The 26,275-nt window shown below is 49.5% G+C and overlaps 1 protein-coding gene across 1 annotated transcript in view; it reads left to right on the forward strand.

Moving 5' to 3' along the window:
* The window catches only part of ZCCHC8 (zinc finger CCHC-type containing 8), a 46,250-nt gene extending 20,726 nt beyond the window's left edge, over nt 1-25,524 (forward strand). Inside the window, exons 8-14 of the mRNA XM_044275723.1 lie at nt 57-117; nt 4,847-4,989; nt 5,654-5,796; nt 5,885-6,006; nt 19,834-19,920; nt 20,313-20,433; nt 23,219-25,524. Coding sequence (XP_044131658.1) covers nt 57-117; nt 4,847-4,989; nt 5,654-5,796; nt 5,885-6,006; nt 19,834-19,920; nt 20,313-20,433; nt 23,219-24,024 — 1,483 coding nt within the window. The 3' untranslated portion in view covers nt 24,025-25,524. The remainder of the gene's footprint in view (nt 1-56; nt 118-4,846; nt 4,990-5,653; nt 5,797-5,884; nt 6,007-19,833; nt 19,921-20,312; nt 20,434-23,218) is intronic.
* Nucleotides 25,525-26,275: the final 751 nt, after the last annotated feature.

Genomic DNA, 26,275 nt, shown 5'->3' on the forward strand with positions numbered 1-26,275 from the left:
TGCAATGGTCCAAGCAATATTATGCTGTAGCTAAGTGTTTTTTTTATTTGTTACAGACCTAAACCATGCTGCTTCAATTGTGGTTCAGAGGAGCATCAGCTAAAAGATTGTCCTAAAGTAAGTTTTTATATAATATAATATAACATTTGCAACAGGGTTGTCCGATTTAATTGGATTGACTCTGAACTGGATTTGGATTGAACAAACAGTTATTGGCTCCACTGCTACAGGCAGGGCTAATGCCAGACTCCTGATGTAACAGCTGGGATTAGAGAGATCACCAAATCCCTGCTGTCTAACCCTCAAGGTGCCACAGTTGGGACCTCATCTAGGACACTTAGTACAGGGGTCTGACCTTAATGGGGCTGTGCTGTCTCCAGCAGTAGTGTTTGAGGACACACATCATTAGGTGCTCCTACCATGGCTGCTGATACTGCTGTGAGCTGCCAGATGCGGGGGGAGGGCAGGGACTTTGCGCTAGAAAGATGACTGAGGCTCCAGGGCCCTCAACCAGTAATGCAGGAGTGGAAGCCACTATGTGACCAGTCAGAGGCGCCACTTTGCCTCGTGGAGGGGCCAAAAGATTAGGTTTTAATTCAAAATTTAAATATATTGTCCTTCTGTCGGCGTAAACACAAATAAGACCTCCTAAATAGATAGGTAATCCGAAGTTGGTGTACTGCTGCTGTGAGGGGAAGATGTTATCGGAAGGGTAATCTGTATTATAATGGTAGGTGTACAATTGGGATGACCATATGAAAGCTATCGTTCTCCTGATAAAGATGTACACGGAAGAGCATTGCATTTATGTGTGCGCAATGTGGTGGGAGTGTCCTTTAATCAGAAGATAAAACAGTAGCCAGTTTGATATAGCTATGGATATTTCCATTTTTGCAAAAGTCTGGGTTTTTGGCTAAGAGAAAACAAATCTTGTGGTCCCCTTTGGCTCACAAACCTAAAAATGTATCCAAATGATATTTTTTTGAGTTACCAAATTAAAAATAACTCTTAATAAATAAATGTGCAGTAGGTGGTGGACAGATTGACCAAACTGTTTGTTCAGGCTAGTTTCACACTAGCGGGAAGGAACTCCGGCAGACTGTTCCGGCGGATGAACAGCCTGTCAGATCCATGCTGCCGCTAGTGCATGCGTGTCCCCAGACTACCGCTCCGGCTCCGTTGACTATAATGAGGCGGGGCAGAGTTCCAGCGGCAGCACAGAAAACCTGCTGAGAGGCAGCCGGAATAAAACTACGAAATGTTGTAGTTTTATTCCTGCCACCTCTCGGCATGTCAATGGGGCAGGAGCGGTAGTCCGGGGGCACACGTGCAAGGGGGGGCAACACGGATCCGACAGGCTGTTCACCCGCCGGAACAGCCTGCCGGAGTTCCTTGCCGCTAGTGTGAAAGTACCCTTGGCTAAAAACGGTCAGTTTCTTTTCCCCTGTTAAACTAATCATAGTTGCATGTGTAGCACTTGTATAGACAATGTAAACCATACCTTTACCATACAGATCTGTTGTATCCTCAAGGAGAAAAGGCAGTTTTTAAAAATGGGAATCTGGTTGTTCGGAGTGCCGAGGGTGGGCCCTAGCCCCTTGTTTCACCAGGCTTCCAACCCTCCTGGTGAAAAACTAATTCTGCACAATGGATGCTTTGCAGTAAAATCTTCCGTTTATTTCAGCAACATAATTCCACGTGCAGACACCAATGAAGGAAACTGACCTGTTAATACAAATACAGGAGGCGGGTGCCGGAATCAAATAGCCGGCACCCGACCTCTGTGACGGGGAGCTGCGAACAGCGGCAGTTAACCCCTCAGGTACTGTACCTGAAGGGTTAACTCAACTGCCGCTGATTGCAGCTCCCTGTCATAGAGGTTGGGTCCCGGCTATTTGATTCCGGCACCCGCCTCCTGTATTTGTATTAACAGGTCAGTTTCCTTCATTGATGGTGCAGTGCCCCCCCCCCCCCCCCCAGTATAAGAAGCATTGGTGGCACAGTGCACAGTGTGCCCCCCAACGCCCCTCCTCCCGTCTCTTCTTATAGGCGGAGGTGGCGGCAGCAGCACAGGGGGGGAGGGAGAGACTCACTCCTTCTCCTCTGCTCTGCTGAGAAGAACATAGTTCTCTGCCCCGCCGCCGATCAGCTCCTGTGCCCCGCCACTGTATTCAACAGCAGAGCTGCGGCGGGTCTAGTCGTAAATGGTGACAAGACTAAGTCGCATTGGCGACCATTTTGGTCGCCATCTGGAGCCCTGTGAATAGGATTTTACACTCTCCCTGCTGCCCTGTGCTTTGTGCACACAACAGCAGGGAGCTGACCATGGCAGCCAGCCTCTGATCAGTCCCCCTCTGGTAACTCAAATCCACCCCTCCTCCCTCGGCAGAATTAATCATTGGTGGCAGTGGCCACAGGGTCCCCCTCCCCCATCATTGGTGGCAGTGGGCAGTTCCGAACAGAGTCCCAGCAGTGTAATGTTGGGGCTCCGATCGGTTACCATGGCAGCCAGGACGCTACTGAAGTCCTGTCTGCCATGGTATATTAGTGAGCAGCATTATGCTCGCGTGCGCCGTGGCCGCCGGGCGCTCCTTCTCATAGGTCTGTGTGGCGCATTGCTAATGCTATAAGTATTATCAATGCGCCGCACAGACAGAAGGAGCGACCGGCGGCCACGGCGCACGCGAGCATAATGCTGCTCACTAACATACCATGGCAGCCAGGACTTTAGTAGTGTGACTCCTGGCTGCCATGGTAACCGATCTTCACTACCGATCCGTGGTCATATCGCGGTCTGGCGATATGCACAAAATCCATATTGTGGCACAAATTTATATTTTATATCGCCTATATCGCCCACCCCTAACGTGGAGTTATGTTGCTGAAATAAACGGAAGATTTTACTGCAAATTATCCATTGTGCCGGATTTGTTTTTCACAATTACGTCTTGGATTCCCTGGTCCTTCCGTGCATGCTGAGTATTCATGCGAGCTGGAACCGCAACTTCCATCCCTCTTCTAAGTCTAAAAGTTAGTCAGACAGATCCATCCTGACTTTGCATTGAAAGTCAATGGGGGACAGATCCGTTTTGAAATTGCACCATATTGTGTCAATGTCAAATGGATCCGTCCCCATTGACTTACATTGTATGTCTGGACGAATCCGTTTGGCTCCGCAGGGCCAGGCGGACATCCGAACGCTGCAAGCTGCGTTTGGGTGTCCGCCTGCTGAGCGGAACGGAGGCCAAACGGTGCCAGACTGATGCATTCTGAGCGGCTCTGCATCCACTCAGAATGCATTGGGGCTGTATGGATCCGTTTGGGGCCGATTTGTGAGAGCCTTCAAATGGAACTCGCAAGCGGAACCCCAAACGCAAGTGTGAAAGTAGCTTAACTTGCATTTAAAAAATAAAATAAAAAAATTTCCCTTGATGCTGCAACAGATCTGTATAATAAAGCTATGGTTTGAATGTATTAATAAAGTGCTACATGCAGATGTGATTAGTTTAATAAACTGCAGCTGCCACTAGAGGGAGCATAGAAGCTTACCACTTACGGTTATAAATTGAACTCTGTAAGAGCACATTGTGCGGTAAACTCCGGCTACTGGTAGGTGCAAGCATCCAATGTTGTGAACCCAGCCTTAGATGTTGCTTGGATGTATGTTTTTCTTACATTTAACTTGGCGTAGTGTACTAGGCTTTTGTATCCTTCACATAGGGCAAAAACGTGATGTGAGCCCAGCCTTGGTCTAAACACTTAGGGGCCAAATTATATTTTTTGTTAGCATTGGTGACTATATAGTGGCTATTTGAAACCCTGCAAGTAACAAGAAGGTGCAGCCATATGCTTTATTTTAATCAGAATCTGAGAATGTAATTGAGCCATATTGTGTATTGAATACGCTGCCAAAATAAGGGTTTGTCATTGGCTACAAAGAAAAAGATAATTTCCCAAATTGACAACTGATTTGGCAGCACTCCATGCTGTCCCTAGGATAAAGAGGACATGTTTTAACTTATAATACAGCAATTCTGAGCATCTTTTCATACAACTTTCACACTGGCGTTTTGGCTATCCATCATTTGTGAGATCCGTTCAGGGCTCTCACAAGCGGTCCAAAACGGATCGGTTTTGCCCTATTGCATTCTGAATAGAAAAGGATCCGCTCAGAATGCATCAGTTTTCCTCAGTCACCATTCTGCTCTGGAGGCGGACACCAAAACGCTACCTGCATCGTTTTGTTATCCGCTTGACGAAACTGAACCAAACTGATCCGTCCTGGCACACAATGTAAGTCGGTGGGGACAGATCTGTTTTCTGACGCAATAGAAAACTTATCAGTCTTCTATTGACTTTCAATGAAGTTCATGACGGAGCCGTCTTGGCTATGTTACAGATAGTACAACCGAATCCGTTCATGACTCATGCATGCGGTTGTATTATTGTAACTGTTCCGTTTTTGCACATCCGTGACTGATCTGCCCAAAACGCGAGTGTGAAAGTAGCCTTTGTTCTGCTCCCTCCTATTCCTCCTAGAGAATTGTGGGTAATCTGGCAGTAGGATGTTGCCAGCTGGAGGGTGTCTCTGCACTGTCCAGTCACTGCTGCCAGTGTCACACTGTTGTGTATACAGATACACCCCTGTGACAAGGGAAATGGTAATGGATAGTCAAACATTTTTATAAAGGAATAACAGAGGAATGGCAGAACATTGAGTTCTAAGAAAACATGGGAAATGTAAGTGGCAAAAAAAGGAGGAACATCGATCAATATGGAATTTTAATTTTTTTTGTTATTTTTGTCAGTACCATATTCGTTATATTTAATATAATTTTGTTTTTAGCCTCGAGATTCTGTGCATATTGGCATGAAAAGAAAGGAGTTTATGAACTCATGCGCTGAATCTGGCAACCAGAACTACCAGCAGCGTTATCATGTCGAAGAAGTAGCAGAGAGGTTTGGACAGTTTAAACCTGGGCTTATAAGGTAGGTTGTTAGACCTCACAGGTACATTTTCAAGAGGTTTTCTGGGACTGGGTTGATGACTTGTGCTAAGTGGAGCACCACAGACAGCTGAGCAGGACGGGTGCCAGGTGGGTGTTCGACTCGCTCTGATATTGACGAGTTATCCTCAGGATAGGTCCTTAAGATTATACTCCTTGATTTACCCCTTATACATTTTATTTGCCCTCCATAGTGCGAGATGACCTGAATGAGATCTTCTTTACAGAACTGTATTTCCACAATTTAAGACAATGGAGTCTAAAGTATGAATCTATATAGTTTAGCCTCCAGTGCAAATACAGTCCTTCCATGAAAAATATGGGGACATTGCAAGTCACCAAATTCTTATCTCTAATTATGACTCTGGCTTTACCGACCTCTCAAAGTTTTGTGGCATGATACTCGTTTGTATTAATCCAAGTTTCCTAGAAAGCTGCTATTCTCTTTTCTGTCTTTCTACACGACATGTTATCCTGAAAGGGGTTTTACGTCTTTAATACATTTTTAATTATTCCCCTAAATGTGCTACACCTAAAAATAAGCGAGTGCCTGCAGAAGAAGAGCTAGCGCATGGGGTGACCGCCTCCATGATTGCAATGACCTTTGAGAGGAAATTTCTTAAAGGGTTTTTTATATATTTTCATAGTGAGGAGCTTCAAGAGGCTCTAGGAATTTCTGAGCGGCATATTCCTCCATTTATATATCGAATGCGTGAACTGGGTTACCCACCAGGTTGGCTGAAAGATGCTGAGCTGGAGAATTCTGGCCTGTCTCTTTATGATGGAAAAGGTATGCAGTTTTCTGCCTTATAACACCTCATTTGCACTGTATCTGTTGAACATATTCTGCTTATCACAGAGCGTGTTTTGGTTTGTAGACACTAGCGATGGGGAGATTGCAGAAGAAGCATTTCTAAAGAAACAGCAGGTATCTTATGATGCATCAAAATTAATCAGCTTTCCAGGATTTAATACACCACCACCACCCGGGGTTTTAGACGTGAGTAGCATTCTTCTCCTGCTTTCTTTTTCATTTCTAATGTTTTTGAGTATTTTCTCCCTTACTCCTTTGCAGTCAATCAAACAATAATAAATGGGAATTTAAAGAGTAACTAAACTTTTTGTACTTTATTCATGAATAATACTAATCAAATAGGCACCCAAAAAGCACAATAGCACCCTGGACTTTGGGTGCCTATTTGATTAGTAAAACAGTATTATTGACTTTAACAGTCTTAAGCCTCATGCACACGGCCATTGTTTTGGCAGCTCGGATGAGGACCTATTTACTTCAATGGGGCTGCAAAAGATGCGGACAGCATTCCGTGTGCTGTCCGCATCCGCTGCTCCGTTCCGTGGTCCGGAAAAACAAACAAACAAAAAAAAACTGTCCTATTGTCCGTTTTGCGGACAAGAATAGGCAGTTATATTAATGACTGTCCGTGCCGTTCCGCAAACTTCAGAACACACGGATGTAATCTGTGTTTTGCAGATCCGCGGTTTACGGACCACAAAACACACAACTACCATGTGCATGAGGCCTTAACGTTTAGACCTTTGCATATGTTTTTCTTGGTGATTCAGGTGTAGATTTTACCTATTCAGCTGACGTCTGTGAAACCCATAAGTTTAATACAATGCATAAGTGTATGCTGTGGATAGAGAAAAAAAAATTACATTTGATGCTACAGATTTAAAATAAATTTGAAAATCAACAGGTCAGTTTATACTGCAGATTTATATTTTTTATTTTGCTGTGTGGGTGGGATTTTGTAAAACTAATTCAATTTAGGCCTCATGCACACAACAGTATTTTTCTCGCCCAGTTTCCTTGGGGGACACAGAAGACCTTGGGTATAGCTCATCTCCATAGGAGGCGTGACACTAAGTGAAAACTGTTAAGCCCCTCCTCCACAGCTATACCCTCAGCCTGGAGAGAGAGACTGCCAGTTTTTTGCTTAGTGTCCAAGGAGGCAAGACACTCCCTGCTACTGCAGGGCTGATTCTCCTTGTTTAAATTTTGATTTTTACTTTTTTCTTTTCTTTTTGTTCCAGATCATCAGGGACAACAGAGTCGCACTAGACCTCTCTGTTTCTCCCGGGGTCGAGCTGCGCCAGTGCCGGTCATCCGCACTGCTGCCTCCCCCACAGAAGGCAAGGTGGACCAGGGCAGCCCAGCTCCCCTGTATCCCGCCAGCGCAAGGGTCGCCCGCACGCCAAGCCCCTCTTCCAGCGTCCTGCCACTACGGTGCCAGTAGCTGAAGGGGCGACCCTGCTGGAATGGACCGAGGGTGAAGACGGCTATGGTGAGAGATTGGCTTCTCCAGCCCTACGACCCCCCCCTTTCCACCACCACCACCACCCGGTCTCCTGCGGGCCTAACCCCCCCCCCCCCCATGGCCCATACTGTGCCTCTCTGAACAGCTTTCATAGCTGTGATGGTGAATGCCTTGCCTCTGATGGCAGAGGTCATGAGTTCGAATCCCTGGACAAACCTTAACCCTTCCACTGCTGGATCTAGGCTGGCCCCTGGGGTGCCGCAGGGCGGCAATCTGCTCCCTGCTCCCCCCCTCCCCCTCCTGGCCCCATAGGACATGCAGCTGCTGTCCCCCTTTATCTTTTGATGTCCTGCCGGTATATGATACTACGCGGGCACCCGATCTCGGGGTCCCCCCATCTCCTTACCGGAGCGTTGCTCAGGGCCTGGGGCCCGCTCCTGACAGACCTCGCCTCCGGCCGGCATGGACATTCCGGTGCGGCCGGGCGCCGCAATGACCTGCTGGGCCGCCATCGGGCCTGCGGGGCCGCAATTCCGGCACTCCATTTGGGCCCGACTCTTCCGGCCTGCGGGGTGGGCTCCCGCGGCCGGTTTAATGCGCCGCTCCGCCTCAGTCCCGGCGGTATATAATACTATGCGGCCCCGGTCGGCCGGGCGCCGCACAAATTTAGGCCCCGGCTTTACGGCCTACTAGGCCGCGAAAGTCTGGCCTTTGTTGGAGGGGGCGGGTACTTCTCCAGGCGCGAATTCTTCCCGCCTGGGGCTTCCTCCGCCCCCAGTGGATCGCAGCGCCGGCCCCCAGGCCGGCTCCCTGTTAACCCTTTGGGTGCAGGCCGGCTCCCAATGGGCCTGTATGGTTGGCCACCCCTTTTTTTCTCTTGCATCAAGAGAATCTGTGCCCTATATGGTGGTTCCCCTTTAGCCTCAGAGAGGCTGTTTTAAATAAAAAAAAATAAAAAAAAAATATGAAATAATAATGAATAAACAGATGTCTAACAGATTCTTGTGGGCTGCGCAGGACGCTGCAGCCTCATCGCAGTAGTGCTGCCTGTCTGCATGCCCCCCTTCCATAGGCAGCATGGTTTCGCGCTCCCAGCCTGCGTCGCTGCCAGGTGCATTTCCCCTTTTAGGCGGTTTCTTGCCCTCTCCCGGGATGCAGCGCGGGCCAAGTGCATGCGGTCAGTTCTGTAGGCAGCATTCGTCACCCTCTCCAGGTATGGTGCCTGCCATGGGCATGACCCCCCCCCCTCCCAGGCGGGATACTGCACTCTCCCTGGCTGCGGGCTGGCCCTGTGTATGACCTTCTTAGGCGCGGTGCTGGCCATGTGCACGACCCCCTTCCATAGGCGGAACGCTGCACTCTCACTGGATTCGCTGCCAGCCGTGTGCGTGACCCCCTTCCATAGGCGGAATACTGCACTCTCACCGGATACGGTGCTGGCCATGTGCACGTCCCCCTTCCATAGGCGGAACGCTGCACTCTCACTGGATTCGCTGCCGGCCGTGTGCGTGACCAACTTCCATAGGCGGAATACTGCACCCTCACCGGATACGGTACTGGCCATGTGCACGTCCCCCTTCCATTGGCGGAACGCAGCACTCTCGCTGGATTCGCGGTCGACCATGTGCGTGACCCCCTTCCATTGGCGGAACGCTATACTCTCACTGGATTTGTTGCCGATCATGTGCATGTCCCCCTTTTATTAGGCGGAAATCTGCACTCTCACCGGATGCGGTACTGGCCAGGTGCACGACACGCTTCCATAGGCGGAACGCTGCACTTTCACTGGATTTGCGGCTGGCCATAGGCATGACCCCCTTCCATAGGTGGTATGCTGCACTCTCATTGGATTCGCTGCCGGCCTTGGGCACGCCTCCTTCCCTCAGGCGGCATGCATACACTCCCTCTGTCTGTGGTTGTTCTCTCGCCGGTGCGTTGCTGGCCATGTGCATGAACCCCTTCCATGGCGGGGTGCTTGCACTCTCGCTGGATCCGCTGTCAGCCATGTGCATGGCCCCTCTTCCGTGGGCGGTGTACGCACTCTCACTGGATTCGCATTCGCTGCCGGCCATGGGCATGCCTCCCTTCCTCAGGCGACATACACACATTCTCACTGACTGTGTTTGTCTCTCGCCAGTACGTTGCTGGTTATGTGCATGACTCCCGTACATGGCAGGGTGCTCTCACTCTCCCTGGATGAGATGCTGGCCATGTGCATGACGCCCGCTGCACGTGCAAGCGGGCGTCATGTTTACACATCGCACCAGCGCCGTACATGGGTGGAACGCTTGCACTCCCATTGGATTCGGTGCTGGCCTTGTGTGTGACCACCCCTCATTCCATGGGCGGACCTTTGCACGCTCATGAGATTCACGGCTGTCCTTGTACGTGCTGTGCTGGACTTGTACATGTCCCCTTCATTGGCGGAGTGGTTGCACTCTCACAAAGTTCGGTGTTGGGGGAATTATTGCACGCTCTCTTAATGCTAGGATAACCCTGTGCATGTCCCCCTTTCACTAGGTGGACCTCCTGCGCTCCTGCAGGATTGTATGGTATGTCCTATGTCTCTGGAGTAGGTACGGCCTTAGGCGTCACCCCCTTTTGGGGTGGGCCTTTGCACTCTTGCCGACTGCAGTTTGCCAGGTACATTTCCCCTCTTTCGGGGCGGACTGCTTACGTTCCATCGCGTGCCATGCTAGGCTTATGCATAACTCCCTTTCAGGTTGCACTTTGCACTTCCATAGATGCTGGGGCACTCTGTGGCTGGCCCTCTTCTCTGAGTGTCTTTTTCTCGCCCATTTTCCTTGGGGGACACAGACCTTGGGTATAGCTCAGCTCCCTAGGAGGCGTGACACTAAGTAAAACTGTTAAGCCCCTCCTCCATCAGCTATACCCTCAGCCTGGAGATAGAGACTACCAGTTTTAGCTTAGTGTCCAAGGAGGCAAGACACTCCCTGCTACTGCAGGGCTGTTTTCTCCTTGTTGTAATTTTTTCTCTAATTTGTTATTTTATTTTTGTTTTTTCCTAGGGATGCCAGAGACGCATTGGGCCTCTCTGCTCTCCCGGGGTGAGCTGCGCCAGTGCCAACTATCTGCACTGCTGCCTCCCCCACAGAAGCAATAGGAGGATCTGGGCAGCAATGGCTCCCCTACATCCCGCCAGCTAGGGGGTCGCCCGCACGCAAAGCCCCTCTCCCAGCTTCCTGCCACTGCGGTGCCAGTAGCTGAAGGGGCGACCCTGCTGGAAGGAACTGAGGGTGAAGACAGGTAAGATGGCTTTTCCAGCCCATACCCTGTCCCTATTTGCACTGGGTTTGGGGGGGCACCCGTGGTCGTCATTTGAGCGCTCTGTAGATCTCCCCATCTGCGGCTGCTACGCTGTTTATAGGGCCCGGATTACTCTCCTGACATCCTTCTCCCTCCCCGCCGCCGCCGCTCCGTGCGTGATCGGGGGGCGGGGCTTAGGCCCGACATCGGCGGTTCGGGCTTGGCGGGGGACATTGTGACAGAGGAGGCTCGGTGAGGTCACCCACCTGCATATCGCCGCGCACTTGGGCCTGCGGGCCTTATTCTACGGACAAAGGTTTTCGTTTCTCACGCTCCTGCATAAGCCTGAGAGTCACGGCAGCAGGGGGCGTGCTCTTTTTCGCGCGCGCGCGCGTCATTGGGGGCGGAGTTACGTTCTCCTTCACAGGAGACATTCAAACGTGTAGGGGGCGGAGCTTCTTCCCGCGCCTCTGCTGAGGTTTTTGCCGCGCTTCCTCACTCCGTTCTGGAAGCTGAGCCACGTGGGAGACTCCTGGTGCATAGATTGCGTTTCTGGGACGCACGCTCTCTGCTGTTGCTGCCTTTCTGCAGCTGTTGATCTGGACTTCACTCCTGACGTTCTTCTGACACTGGTAGGACAGTTAACCCTCTCCTAACCCTCCTGGTCATAGCTGCTGCAACCCCTTGTGGTCTCTGTATCAGGGTACGACCACTTTTTTCAACATGTCAGATCCCACGGGTGCCCCCAAACCCTGGTACCATGCCTGTACCGCCTGCAAGGAACTTTTTCCGCGTGGGCAATCTGAGCCGCATTGCCTTGCATGTCAGGCCCCGGTGCAGGGCCCGCTTTCCGCTGCGCCCCCCGGTGCCTCTGAACCCCCTGACTGGGCTAGGTCTCTGTCTCAGGCGGTGGAAAGCCTTACACACGTAGTGGGCCGTCTCGTGGATAGACCGCCTCTCCCGCAGGCTGCCACAATCCCTGTCGCACCCGCTGGGACTACCGTTTCTGCCGCCCCCACTGATTCCCTGCCTCCCAGCGAATCTTCCAGGGCCCGGCATATTCAGAAACGTTCAAGGGTTGAGCGCACATCTTCTCCAGATGCTTCGCTCTCTCCGCCATGCGTGCGAGCTCAGTCAAGTCTATCCTCTCAAAGGGATACGCCTTCTGAGGGAGAACTGGCGGATTCGGACGTGGACATGGACTCAGAGCTTCCGTCCAAATTGGCGTCCGCGGTGGGGCATCTTATCACTAGCATCCGTGATACCTTTCACATACACGATGACCCCCCCAGCTCTGAACAGGCCGGCGTGTCCTTTCTTCGCCCCAGACAGGCCTCCAAGGTCTTTCCCATCCACGCTGATTTTTCTTCTGTGGTGTCCAAGGCTTGGACCCGGCCTAACGTCCGCTTTGTTACACCCAAAAAGCTGGACATTTGTTATCCCTTTCCAGCGGATTCTGTGACCACGTGGACGTCCCCGCCTAAGGTTGATCCTCCCGTGGCTCGCCTGTCCAAAAGCACTACTATTCCTGTACAAGACGGATCTTCCCTCCAGTCTGCTGAGGACCGTCGTACGGAATCCCTCTCCAAGGCCATATTTACTGCCTCTGGTTCGGCCCTTAGACCGGTCTTTGCCTCCGCCTGGGCTGGTAAAGCGGTCTCTGAATGGGGTTTGCAACTGGAACGGGAGTTAGTGTCGGACGTCCCTCTACAGGACCTCCGTTCCTTAGCCCAACTAATTGTCCAGGCCGGAAAATTTGTCTGTGAGGCCTCCCTTGATGCGGGTGCCCTCATTGCCCGTTCCTCTGCCCTGGCAGTTTCTGTCAGGAGGGAACTCTGGCTGAAGGTTTGGGCGGCGGACGCCGCTTCCAAACGCTCTTTGGCTGGCCTACCATTCACGGGTTCCGCTTGTTCGGAACCCGTCTGGACGAACTTATATCTGAGGCCACGGGTGGGAAGAGTACTCACCTCCCCCAGTCCAGGCCGAGGGGCGCCCCCCGTGGTCGCGCTGGTTCGTCCCGTTTTCGGTCCTTTCGCAAGCCCACCGGGTCTAGACCCGCGGCCGGTTCTTCTTCCTCTGGCCCAGCCCAGGATAGACGCAAGAAGCCGTTTTTTCGGACGCAATCTACCTGGCGCAAGCCCCAGCCCACACGGGCTCCCACAGGCCAGCAGCCCTCTGCCTGAAGGTGCGCCCCCACCCACCCGGGTGGGGGGCCGCCTTCTACTGTTCAGGAACGTATGGCGGGCCCACATCTCAGACGCATGGGCGCTCGAGGTTGTATCTTGCGGATACAAGATCGAATTTGCGTCCATTCCGCCAGACCGTTTCTTCCGGTCCCGTCCTCCGCGGGATCCTGTACGAGCGGCCGCCTTCTTCACGGCCATTCGCTCTCTAATGGACAAGGGTGTCGTCGCCCCCGTGCCTCCGACGGAAAGGTTCAGGGGGTTCTACTCGAACCTTTTTGTGGTTCCCAAGAAGGAAGGCTCAGTGCGACCGATCTTGGACCTAAAGCGCCTGAACCGTTTTCTCCGACTGCAGAGATTCCGGATGGAGTCTCTCAGGTCTGCGGTGGCCTCCCTGGAAAGAGGGGATTTCATGGCCTCAATCGACGTTCAGGATGCATATCTCCACGTTCCGGTTGCTCCATGTCATCACCGCTTCCTGCGCTTCGCAGTGGGGGACGATCACTTCCAATTCGTCGCCCTTCCCTTTGGTCTGGCGACGGCTCCTCGAGTATTCACCAAGGTCCTGGCCCCTGTCTTGGCCCTTCTGCGTTCAAGAAGTGTTTTTCTTCTCCCTTACTTGGACGACATCTTGGTCAAGGCACCCTCCTTCTCTCAGGCATCCGGCAGTGTGGGACTCACTCTGGAGACCCTGACGCGGTTCGGTTGGATCATCAACCACCCCAAGTCTTCCCTTACCCCCTCCAGACGGCTGATCTTCCTGGGGATGCTCCTGGATACGGAGTTGGCGGAGGTCCGCCTCCCGTCGGACAAGCGTCTGGCCCTTTGCGGGTCTGTTCGCAGTCTCCTCCGTCATCACCGCCCTTCCCTCAGATCCAGCATGCGGTTGTTGGGGAAGATGGTTGCCTGTTTCGAAGCAGTGCCGTTCGCACAATTCCGATCCCGCACCTTTCAGAGGGCAATTCTGTCGGCCTGGGACAAATCACCGAGGAGTCTGGACAGGACCTTTCTTCTGCCTCCCCTGGCTCGGGCTTCCCTCAGCTGGTGGTTGCATATCCCTCTACGGGGGAGGTCCTTCCTCCCACTGAACTGGCTGGTGATTACCACCGATGCCAGCTTACGGGGGTGGGGGGGGGTTTTCCCTCCCCGGTCCGTCCAGGGCGTTTGGTCTCTATCGGAGTCCAGACTTCCAATCAATATTCTGGAACTGAGGGCGATTCTTCTGTCCCTCAGACACTGGACCCATCTACTGAGGGGCCACCCTGTTCGGATCCAATCGGACAATGCCACGGCTGTGGCATACATAAACCATCAGGGAGGCACTCGCAGCGCTGCTGCGATGCAAGAGGTGGCCCTCATTCTCCTCTGGGCGGAGGCGCACGTGCCGGCCTTATCCGCGATTTACATCCCGGGGGTGGACAACTGTGCGGCGGATTTCCTGAGCCGGTCCACCATCGACCCGGGAGAATGGTCCCTGCACCCAGAGGTGTTCGAAGCCCTTTGTCTTCGCTGGGGTCGCCCCGACGTGGACCTCATGGCTTCCAAATTCAACCACAAGGTCCCCCGATACCTGGCCAGGGCACGGGACCCGAAGGCGTACGGCGCCGACGCGCTCGTCCTTCCGTGGCGCGAATTCTCCCTTCTGTACGTTTTTCCTCCTTTCCCCCTTCTGCCACGGGTTCTTCGGAGGATCGCGGCAGAGGGCGTTCCCGCGATTCTGATCGCCCCGGATTGGCCCCGCCGGTCTTGGTACGCCGATCTAATGTTGCTGTTGGCAGACGCACCGTGGCCACTGCCCTCCAGGGAAGACCTTCTCTCTCAGGGACCGATCTTCCACGAGCATTTAGGCTCGCTACGTTTGACGGCGTGGCTATTGAGACCGCCGTCTTAACGCGACGGGGTTTCTCCGCGGACGTAGTCCGCACCATGATCCGTGCTCGTAAGCCCGTGTCCTCTAGGATCTACTATCGGGTTTGGAGGTCCTATCTGGGGTTCTGTGAGTCCCGGAGCATCCCACCTCTCCGGTTTTCTCTTCCCACGATCCTGTCCTTCCTCCAGTCGGGTCTGGACCTGGGGCTGAGCCTCAGTTCTCTGAAGGGACAGATTTCGGCGCTGTCTATTCTTCTCCAGCGTCCCCTGGCCCCTCTGGGGCCAATTAAGACCTTCTTACAAGGGGTGGCTCACTCTGTTCCGCCGTACCGCCCTCCAGTTCCATCCTGGGACCTGAATGTGGTGCTCTCGGCGCTCCAATCAGCCCCCTTCGAGCCTTTACGGGAGGTCTCCCCTCGTCTTCTGTCCTGCAAGGTCATCTTTCTTGTGGCCATCACATCTCTCCGACGGGTGTCGGAGTTAGCGGCTCTTTCTTGCTCCGAACCTTTCCTGATCTTCCACCAGGATAAGGTTGTGCTTCGGCCTGTCCCGTCCTTCCTGCCAAAGGTGGTCTCCGCCTTTCACATCAATGAGGACATCGTCCTTCCGTCGCTCTGTCCCTCTCCTTCCCACCCCAGAGAACGGGAACTGCACCGTCTGGATGTGGTCAGGGCGTTGAAGATTTACCTGGAGGTCACCGGATCCTTTCGGCGCACGGACTCCCTGTTTGTGGTTCCGGAGGGTTCGCGCAAGGGTTTGGCGGTCTCCAAGGTGGCTATTGCCCGTTTCATTAAACTGGCGGTGTCTGAGGCTTATCGAGCCAAGGGTAGAGCTCCGCCTTTCAGCGTCACTGCTCATTCCACCAGAGCAGTCGGAGCTTCCTGGGCGCAGAGGCATCGGGCCTCGGCTGAACAGTTGTGCAAAGCAGCCACTTGGTCCTCTCTGCACACTTTCACAAGGTTCTATAGAGTGCATACGCATGCATCAGCGGATGCTGCTTTGGGCCGACTGGTTTTGCAGGCAGCGGTTTCCTGATGCTCCGGTGGTGGTCCGCCTTGGGTTTGTGGTCCCTCCCTTCTTGGACTGCTCTTGAACGTCCCAAGGTCTGTGTCCCCCAAGGAAAATGGGCGAGAAAAGGAGATTTTTGTATAACTTACCAGTTAAATCTCTTTCTCGCTCTTCCTTGGGGGACACAGCACCCACCCTTCTGTGTTTGGGTACGGGGTTATGGTCTGGCGCCCCGTTGGGTTGCTGGCTGGTTGTTTCCATTGTTGGTTGTTATCCTTTCACTACTTGGACACGCAACTGGTAGTCTCTATCTCCAGGCTGAGGGTATAGCTGATGGAGGAGGGGCTTAACAGTTTTACTTAGTGTCACGCCTCCTAGGGAGCTGAGCTATACCCAAGGTCTGTGTCCCCCAAGGAAGAGCGAGAAAGAGATTTAACTGGTAAGTTATACAAAAATCTCCTTTTTGCAGGGAGCGGCCGTTCTTGTGCGTTGTTTGGGCCGTTTCTGCCTTCTCCTCCCGTAGGTGGGTTGGCCTTCTCACTGCTTACGGGGCTGCTCGTACGTATGCTTCCCCTCCTTCCTGCGACATCCCTTTGTTCTCTTGGGTTACTTGCCGCAAGCCTTGCACTCGTCTCTACAGAGATCGTTCTGTCCACCTGACCCGGAGGGCTCTGTGCTCTCTACTGCACCGAGCTGGGTGGTACTCATTCATTTCGTTGGCCCTTCCTCCCGGGAAGTGTTCGTGGTTCCTAGATGCGTGCTGTTGTCTGCAGCGCCCCTCGGATTCTTCGTTGGCTCTGGCGGGACTATGGTTCCTTCGCCTATTACCATTTCCTCCTCTTCGGATGCAGTGTGGTATGAGTCCTTCCTCTTGGCGCCCTCTACGCTTCGGTCTGATCTGCTACCAGGTTCGGGCCACTCTTCTCGGGTAGATCACCCAACTTCTGTTGGATGCTCTATTACCCAGGTCCGGAGGACTTCCACCTTGGGTTCTTCAGGGTATTTGCCTTCTGCGAGGCGGTGAACCTGGCGTCTCACAGTGTAGCAGGGTTCTGCTTTTGGGCTGTCCTATGACTTCCCTGCTGCCCACTCCTCCTTTCGGTTGGGGGGTGTGATGCCGGCCTCTGTCTCGACTACCTTGTCTCGCCGGCTCTGTTTGGCTCCCCGTTCGGTACAGATCACGCCGATGTGGCTTCTGCCCGGCCAGGCTTCAGAGGCTGTTCCTTCACTGTCCTCCCCTCTGGGGGGAGCATGGTTGTTCATGTGGATGGTTCCGGTGTTCCTTTGGTCTCGTACTGTCTCCCTTGTTCACACTGGCTGTATTTGCTGTGTGCCTCTTGCTGGGTCTACCGCGTTCTGTCCTCCCGCTGGGTGCAGATTGCGTTTTCCATTCTAGGCTATGGTCCTGCTGTAGACTTACCTTCTTGGTAACTTGGGGGGACTGCCCTTCGGTCCAGATTGTCCTGTCTTGTCCTGGCATCTGGCGGATGCTGGGCGGACCCTTCGGTTCCCTTCCGTCTGTCCTTCTGCTCCCCCACTCCGGGTGGATACGGGACAACGTTGCTCGGAGGCCGACGGGACCAGTTTTTGCCGACCCTTCTGCCCGTGTTACTGGTCTGCGCCTGGTCACATTGGGTTTTTATCTGCTTGCCCAGGTGACTCCAGCGGGCTCGCTACTGTTCGCTCCTGGCTGTGTTTCGTCCAGGATCTGTCGTTGGACTTAGGGTTTTTTGTCTGGGTGTCGGTGGGTAGCTGGGCATTCCCCACTCTGCCCTTCTCCCCCCCATGGTTCTGTCTTTCTCCAGTCCGGCCTGGACCTGGGACTGGGACTCCTTTGCTTGAAGTGTCAAGTGTCGGCGCTGTCCTTCCTCTTCCAGCGTTCCCCGGCCCTCGGGGCATGTCCAGACCTTCTTCCTCGGAGTGGCTCTTTGGTTCCTCTGTACTGTACTCTCGGCGCTCCAATCTTGTCCTTGGAGCCGTTACAGGAGTTCTCTCTACCCCTTCTGTCCTGTACGGTTGTGTTCCGTATCAGTCGTGTCTCTGACGGGTGCCGGAATGGCCCCTTTTTTTGTTACGAGCTTTGTCTTTTCCAGGACAGGGCTGTTCTGCATCCCGTTTCTTCCTTCCTTCCTTCCTTCTGAAGGTGGTGTTTGCCTTTCGCTTCAACACCTCACCTATTTGGACGTTGTTTGGGCCTTGCCGTTTTTACTTGGAGATCTCCGACTCTTGCAGTCGTTCGGCCTCTTGGGTTTCCAGGAGGGCTGTGCATAGGGTTGACAGACTCCAGGGTGGTTTTCCTCCGCTTGATCAGATTGGCTATTGCTGAGGTTACCGCACCAAGGGCAGGATTCTGTCTTTGGTGTCACCGTTCCTTTCACCAGAGCGGTCGGTGCCTCCTGGGCCGGAGGCATTGGGCTTCGGCCGTGCATTTGGGCACGGCGGCCACAGGTCTGCCTTGCACGCCTTACTGAGTTCTACAGGGTGCATACTCTGACTTTGGCAGATGCTGCCTTACCCCGCCTGGGTTTACAGGCGGCGGTTCATTGATGCCTTTCGGGTGCTTCACCTTGGTGCTGTGGTCCCTCCCCCTTTTGGACTGCTTTTGAACGTCCCAAGGTCTTCTGTGTCCCCCAAGGAAACTGGGCGAGAAAACGAGATTTTTGTATAACTTACCAGTAAAATCTCTTTCTCGCTCTTTCCTTGGGGGACACAGCACCCACCCATTCATTGTTTTTTCTCTGTACGTTTTCCAAGTTTTTGTTACCCGTTGGGTAGTTGGCTTGTTGGACTTTGCCTTTTCTCACTGCTTGGACACGCAACTGGCAGTCTCTCTCTCCAGGCTGAGGGTATAGCTGTGGAGGAGGGGCTTAACAGTTTTCACTTAGTGTCACGCCTCCTATGGAGATGAGCTATACCCAAGGTCTTCTGTGTCCCCCAAGGAAAGAGCGAGAAAGAGATTTTACTGGTAAGTTATACAAAAATCTCGTTTTTCACTGTCCGCAAAACTGGGTTCCGTTGGTCCGTGATCCGTGACCGTTTTTTCGTCCGTGGGTCTTCCTTGATTTTTGGAGGATCCACGGACATGAAAAAAGTCGTTTTGGTGTCCGCCTGGCCGTGCGGAGCCAAATGGATCCGTCCTGAATTACAATGCAAGTCAATGGGACGGATCCGTTTGACGTTGACACAATATGGTGCAATTGCAAACTGATCCGTCCCCATTGACTTTCAATGTAAAGTCTGGAGTCCCTTTTATACCATCGGATCTGAGTTTTCTCCAATCCGATGGTATATTTTAACTTGAAGCGTCCCCAGCACCATTAGAATATACTGTCGGATATGAGTTACATCGTGAAAACTCATATCTGACAGTATATTCTAACACAGAGGCGTTCCCACGGTGATGGGGACGCTTCTAGTTAGAATATACTACAAACTGTGTACATGACTGCCCCCTGCTGCCAGCACCCGATCTCTTACAGGGGGCTGTGATCCGCACAATTAACCCCGGGGGAGGCCGCACACTGCCACCAATGTTCTAATTACAATAGAGGGAGGAAAGGGGGCGGGGGAGGCCGCACACTGGCCACCAATGTTATTATTACAAGGGAGGATCTCTTACAGGGGGCTATGGTACGCACAATTAACCCCTTCAGGTGCAGCACCTGAGGGGTTAATTGTACGGATCACAGCCCCCTGTAAGAGATCGGGTGCTGCCAGGCAGCAGGGGGCAGTCATGTACACAGTTCGTTGTATATTCTAACTAGAAGCGTCCCAATCACTTCGTGAAAACTCAGCTCTGAAACAGCTTTTATGCAGACGGATCTTCGGATCCGTCTGTATGAAAGTAACCTACGATCACGGACACGGATGCCAATCTTGTGTGCATCCGTGTTCTTTCACGGACCCATTGACTTGAATGGGTCCGTGAACCGCTGTCCGTCAAAAAAATAGGACAGGTCATATTTTTTTGACAAACAGGATACACGGATCACGGAGGTGGATGACGGTGCATTTTCCGAGTTTTCAACGGACCCATTGAAAGTCAATGGGTCCGCAGAAAATCACGGAAAACGGAACAACGGCCACGGGTGCACACAACGGTCGTGTGCATGAGGCCTTATGCTGCAGATGTGCCACACAAATCTGTGGTGGCGAAGTGTGGACTTAACGATAATTAACTGAAATATTTAATAGGATATGTATCATCTCCCCTATTTTCAGGACTGGAGGAATTTGGGCTCCATGCCAATGCAACCAGATCACCAAAAAGAAGTTTTTGCACATTACTTGTCTTCTAATTTTCCTGATGTAAGTATTTATAGTGTTTGACTGATCTGTGCATTCCTGTTCTATCCTGGATTCCTGTGCCATAAATGTCAATTTGCTTTAGACCTTGCTTTGGATGTCCAGTAATGTGTATTTTTTTGATTGCACCCAGGATTTATCATCTTGTCGGACAGCACTGATACTAAATTGTGACTATTACCAGCTATCCTTGTTCTAAATTTATCTGATTTCTTAGCTAGGTGTACTACACCAGAGTGCTGCTGTGTGTTTGTTTTGTTTTTTTTGTTTTTTTAACAATATAACCAAGCTTTAAAAAGATGGCATTTTACTTTTCTCTTTGGCTTTTTCTGTGTTTGACTTTTTCCCTATACTTTTGACAATAGCAGCCATATTAAAATATCTTTAAATCACAGCCAAGAGATATTACAGTCCAGAAAAGATCATCATCATCTCAATCAAGCTCTTTGAGAAAAAAACAAAAGACATCTGGAAATGGCCATGGACAGTCACCTGTGGATATGGATGTAGCGTCAGGTATGAGAAAACCTATTTTAAAAATTTCTCGAAGATTTCTTTGAATTCTGAAAAATATAACTGAAAGTTTCTGTGGGTCACATTATCTTAAAGCAGGAATCTACAATCTTCGGCACACCAGTTGCTGTGAAATTACATCTCCCAGCATGCACACTTAGTCGGCTGTTCTTTTAACTCCCATAGAACTGAAAGGAGGATTCTGGGTGTTGTAGTTTCAGAACAGCTGGAGTGCCGGAGGTTGCTGATCCCTGCTGTAGGCCATAGTAGCTCATATAGGCCACGGAGGTTGCTGATCCCTGTCTTAAATAGAATGTGTAATGAGCCGCAACTTTAGATGTCTCAAACTGCTCACAGCGCACTGTGGGATATACATACCGAAAACAAATGGTACCTTTCTTTGGCTTGACTTTTCTGCTTCTGTAAAGCTCCAAAAACACATTTTGAAGGTATGTGCAAAAGAGGATGGCAAGTGCCCAGGGGTGGAATTATCACTGAAAGAGCCCAGGCTCCCCAGCGTTACTAATGGATAACTCCTAACCTGTTTAGCTTTCATCCAGCCCCGTATCCTTCTGACTTCACTTCCTTTTGTGTCTGAATCCTGCACCTGTACACACCGACACTGGCCCTGTGTATTGTACAGAATGTGCTCAGGCCAGGGTGTCCAACCGTCCAGAAATTTGTGGACAGTCTGTCAAAATGGGTGACCCCCCCCATCTCCCAGCAATGGGGTCTTATCAGTATATTGATCTATAGACATGTATTACTTATTTTATCATTGATTTATGTTTTCCAATTTATTCATAAAAAAATGTTTAATGTTCACTGTCTGAGTTTGGAACAAGTCGAAAAAAAATTACAAATATGGTTGGCGGCATAGGACTTCAGATGCAGAAGAGTGATGTCAGGAGGATACTAGGCTGGTTGAAGGCAAAACAGGGGAGCAGCGCAAACTACAACTCATCTTGCAAAAAATAAGATCTCCTAAAGCTACATTGGCTAAAAAAAAATTATAGATATGGCACGTGTAATTATTACTGTATTTTTCGCTTTATAAGACTCACCCTAGGTTTTAGAGGAGGAAAATAAGAAGAAAAAAGGACCGCTTGTCAGACCTTAAACCTCTTAGGCCTCTTTCACATGAGCGTGGCGTGTGAGGGCCTAATAAGATGCGGGTGCGTTGCGGTAAAATGCACGATTTTTCTGCACAAGTGCAAAGCGGTTTAATGCTTTTTTTCACGCACGTGAGAAAAATTGCCATGTTTGGTACCCAGACCCAAACCTGGACTTAATCACTGAAGTTCAGGTTTGGGTTAGGTGTGTAGATTTTATTATTTTCCCTTATAACATGGTTATAAGGGACAATAATAGTATTTTTAATACAGAATGCAAAGTAAATTAGGGATGGAGGGGTTAAAAAAATAAAGTTAACTTACCTGCTCCATAGCTGCCGGTCTCTGTTCTATCTTCAGGACCTGGCAAAAGACCTGCAGTGACGTCACTGTGCTCATCACATGGTCCAATCACATGGTTCATCACCATGGTGAGGGACCATGTGATTGGATCATGTGATGTGACATCACCGCAGGTCCTTAGCCGGCAGCTCAACATTACAGAAGACAGATCTGCAACTACGCGATCAAGTGGACTCAGGGAGTTCATATTATTTTTTTTTTCTATTTTTAACTCCTCCATCACTATTTTACTTTGCATTCTGTATTCAGAATGCTATTATTTTCCCTTATAACCATGTTATAAGGGGAAATAATACAGATAGGGTCCCCAGCCCGATAGTCACCTAGCAACCATGCATGAAAATCGCACCGCATCCGCACTTGCTAGCGCACTTTTACTTCTATGGTGCCTGCGTTGCGTGAAAAACGCTGAATATAGAGCATGCTGCGATTTTCACGCAACACACAAGTGATGCGTGAAAATCACAGCTCGTGTGCTCAGCCCCATAGAAATTAATGGGTCCGTATTCAGTGCGGGTGCAATGCGTTCACATCACGCATTGCACCCGTGCGGAATACTAGCCCATGTGAAAGGGGCCTTATGGCTTTCATGGGTCCAGACTTGATTAAGTAAGTAGCAGGACATTTAGGGCATACATGGGGATGTCCCTTTACTTACTATTTCTGGGCGCCGCTCCAGGGGGGGGGGCGGTGGCATCTTATAAAGCGAACAATATGGTAGAAGAAATTCTACACAGAAGTGATCAAGGCTTAGTAGCTTTAAAGGGTTTCTATCATCACAGGTGAGCGTCCTTCACTCACTGTGCCTGCGCCGAATACTAAACGATACGGCGCATGCGTGGGATTTAACTTTTAAAGAGCAGAGATGTCCATCAAAGCAAAATGGGCGTGCCGAACGGTGAGGAGACGGAGCCTCTAGGTGCTGCAGCAACAGCCAATAACACCTAGAGGCTCATTTGCATATTGTAAAAGTTAGTTTTCTGGGTGAACGGCGGCATGTAGGCAGATAAGTTAGTTATGTACTGTTGACATTAGCACATCGCTAAGCTACATTACGGATTTTGTGATGATAGAAACCCTTAAACCTAGCAAAACTGTGGTCAGTGTTAGGTGTCCTGAAGAGCTGTTTACACATATTTGAACGCTACAACTGCATCTCTTTTAAAGTAATGTCCGTTACTGTCAGCAGTTTTGCAGGGTCGTTTGTACATATTTTTGTACATTCTACCTACTTTATAATAATGGCTCTTGATATATCCATAATCTGTACGTAATCCATATGAATGTGTTTTTTTTTGTTTTTTTTTCCCTAGATCTTGATGCATCTTACTGCTCACCTTCTCGTGGGTTTAAGTTTCAGCCTCCTCTTCCCCCTGGCTCTCCATATAATACTCCACCACCACTACCTCGTGGAACCCCTCCTTCAACTCCTCCACATTTTATACCCCCACCTCCACCAACACCAACTCCCCCACCACTTCCAAAAGGAACACCTCCACCAACTCCTTCTAGAGGCTCCCCGCTACTTCAGTCTTCACAAGCCAAGGTGGTAGATTCCATGGATGAAGACACTTTGACTTTGGAAGAGCTGGAAGAACAACAGCGTTTAATCTGGGCAGCTCTGGAAAATGCAGATAGCACAAACAGCGATTCAGATGTTCATACACCATTAAATGGTAATTCTGTTTCCTCCTCCCCAAGCAGAGTTGAAAGGGACAGTATCACAGAGGGGAAGATTACTTGCCGAAATATTGTTAAAGCATCAAAGTCTCCTGATCTTCCAATGGAATCAGTTGGTCAAGAATCTAATGAAGATGTCCCTCAGACTACTGAAGAGGAAGAATCGTCTAACAAAGAACCCAATGGGAATGCTGATGTCCAGGAGACGGTTGTTACTGAGCCCAGTGACTCTAATGATGAGAACAAGAAGACTTCTGTAGAAACAGAGGAGGCTACATGTGTTGACCCGTCTTCTACCAGTACTAGAATTCCAGATCGGAGTAAGTTTGCGGAAGGTATTACGCCATTTGAATATGACAACATGTCAGAGTCAACGGGCGTTTACCTTCGCCTTAGAAGCGTCTTGAAAAATTCCCCTCGAAACCAGCAAAAAAAATAAATTGGGGATGTAACAAAATTCTTATGTGAGGACTTTAATTTTTATTTTATTTTTTCCTCTGAAATATTTGTATGTCCCTTTTTGATCATCCAGTTTATTGGAGGAGAGCATTCATATAGATGTACAGCAGTTTATATAAGCAGAAGTTATATGTGCATTTTTATCAGCTCCATTACTGATGAGTATTAAGAAAACCACTGCCAGTTGGCTGGGTCTTTTTGAGGTATTGAATTTTGTATAGAAGTTAAAAAGATATGAAACATGCCTCCCTAAAAGAAAGTTTAAGTCTGTAAGGGATTATGTAGGTTTATGATTCTGAACTCAAATTGCCTATGTCGGCAATATATTTTCCTTTGTTCTGATTTTTACATTTTACTGGGTTTTGTTAATGTGTTCTGTTTCTTTTTTAAGGCTAGAGCAATTTTGCTTTTTTTTAAAGGTCCACTTTTAAATGAAAGTAGTAATAATTTAGAACAAATGGAATTGGTTTTTTTTTTTTTTTTTTTTGAAGATGTTTCACTAATTATCCGACCGATGGTGACTCGTGCTTCAGTCAGCCTAATATGTTTATCATAATGAACATGAGGTCAAGTATTTCATGGAGGGAAGATGTTGACTGCATTTGAATAACTGAATCTGTTGTGATAAAACTGCCTTGGGAGAGGTGGGAGATTAGTTATCACACCCGTAAACATTTATTCAAGCTTGGTTTCTCAAATGTAACATAAATGGCTCCTTTCACACCTCTTTTTGAACCAGTCCTATTGTCTATTGCCAGTTACAATGTAGTTCTGACACCTCTATCAAGGCAGTTTAATCACGTCTAATAGCGTCAGTCATGCAAAAGCAGTCAACCTCTTACCTCCATGCAGTCCTTGACTTTGTGTTCGTTATAATAGTCAGTCAGTATTTAATGCCAGAGATACCTTGGACAAGTCATTCTAATTGAAAAAGCTAGACGCAAAACGTCTTCAAAAGAAAATTCATCAAGTCTAGTTGCTCTGACTTATTACTATTGATACCATGCTCTGTATAAATGAGACCCTTCAGACTTTTTTTAAATTACAGTTTTCCATTGGTTTCGGAAAAAAAAAAAATCCCATTTAATTTCAGTGGCAAATGATGGGCTATAGGGTGGGAATGTCTGACTGGAAGCAATACTGTTTATATAAATGAAATATTTAATTTTAGCATTTCTTGTGTTAAATTGGAAGGTAGGGTGGATTTTATTTTTCTTTTGTACATTTATTTTACAATGTATTTGAGAGGCAAGAGATCTGTTTTAATGTAGTGAATGCTTTTAAACAATCTAAAACATTTATTGTTTAGTTGAAATCTGGCAAAATGAATCGGCAATTAACTGTCCTATTATTTTTATACCGAGAATGTTTGTTTGAGTTTTTAAAGCCATCTCTACCTTTTTCTAAGATGATATCTCATAAAATTACTCTGAACCCATCACAGCATACAGAGGTTTAATAAATGGGGTTTCTAAAATGTCATGTTTTCTCTTGTGGATTTTTTGTATGCTTGACTGGGCTACACGAAGATTAGTTTATAATATAGTGTTCATTTATATTACATTATTTTTGTGTGTCTCATGCGCAGCATATTATATTGGCTTATTCATATTAAAATTGCGCACAGTAGTTTGTGTACTTAGACCAGGCACGCCAGCCAGTGCCTCCTAATTGTATTGGCATGATCAATATACCACATGGCAGCAAGGTTATCTAACTATGTGGCATCTTTTTGGAAGTCTTATGAACTTTCCCATAAAACACTGGCAGGGTAAAGTAATGCATCTGGGAATAAATGGGCCAGTCTGAAGGGCAAATGAAAAAGAGCTTACAGAAGGAACAAACATTTAGAGTAAAAGTCCATTTGAGGGACAGGAAAGAAAAAATAGATAAGGTATTATGCCATTGGCTAATTTTAATATGGCAGGTGTTCTTATGAGTCATTTACCTGTTTGATCACTAAATCTCTCCAGTGACTGTAAGCGGGGAGCTTGAAAAACCAATAGCGCTTCCTCAGATTACAAGCTGAAACGTTAGACTATGGGTAAAGTAGTCATCGATACCAACATGTCTAGAATTTTAACCTGAAATAAGAAAACTTAAGATCTTAAATAGGTAGCCCGATATAAGGAAAAATGACAGCGGAATATACAAAAAAATAAATACATTACTCACCTGTTGAATCCCCTGCTGATGGTTCTCTGTTCACTGCCTTTTGGTACCTGATCGTT

The sequence above is a fragment of the Bufo gargarizans genome, chromosome 1 (assembly GCF_014858855.1).
Source record: "Bufo gargarizans isolate SCDJY-AF-19 chromosome 1, ASM1485885v1, whole genome shotgun sequence".
Taxonomy (NCBI): Eukaryota; Metazoa; Chordata; class Amphibia; order Anura; family Bufonidae; genus Bufo; species Bufo gargarizans.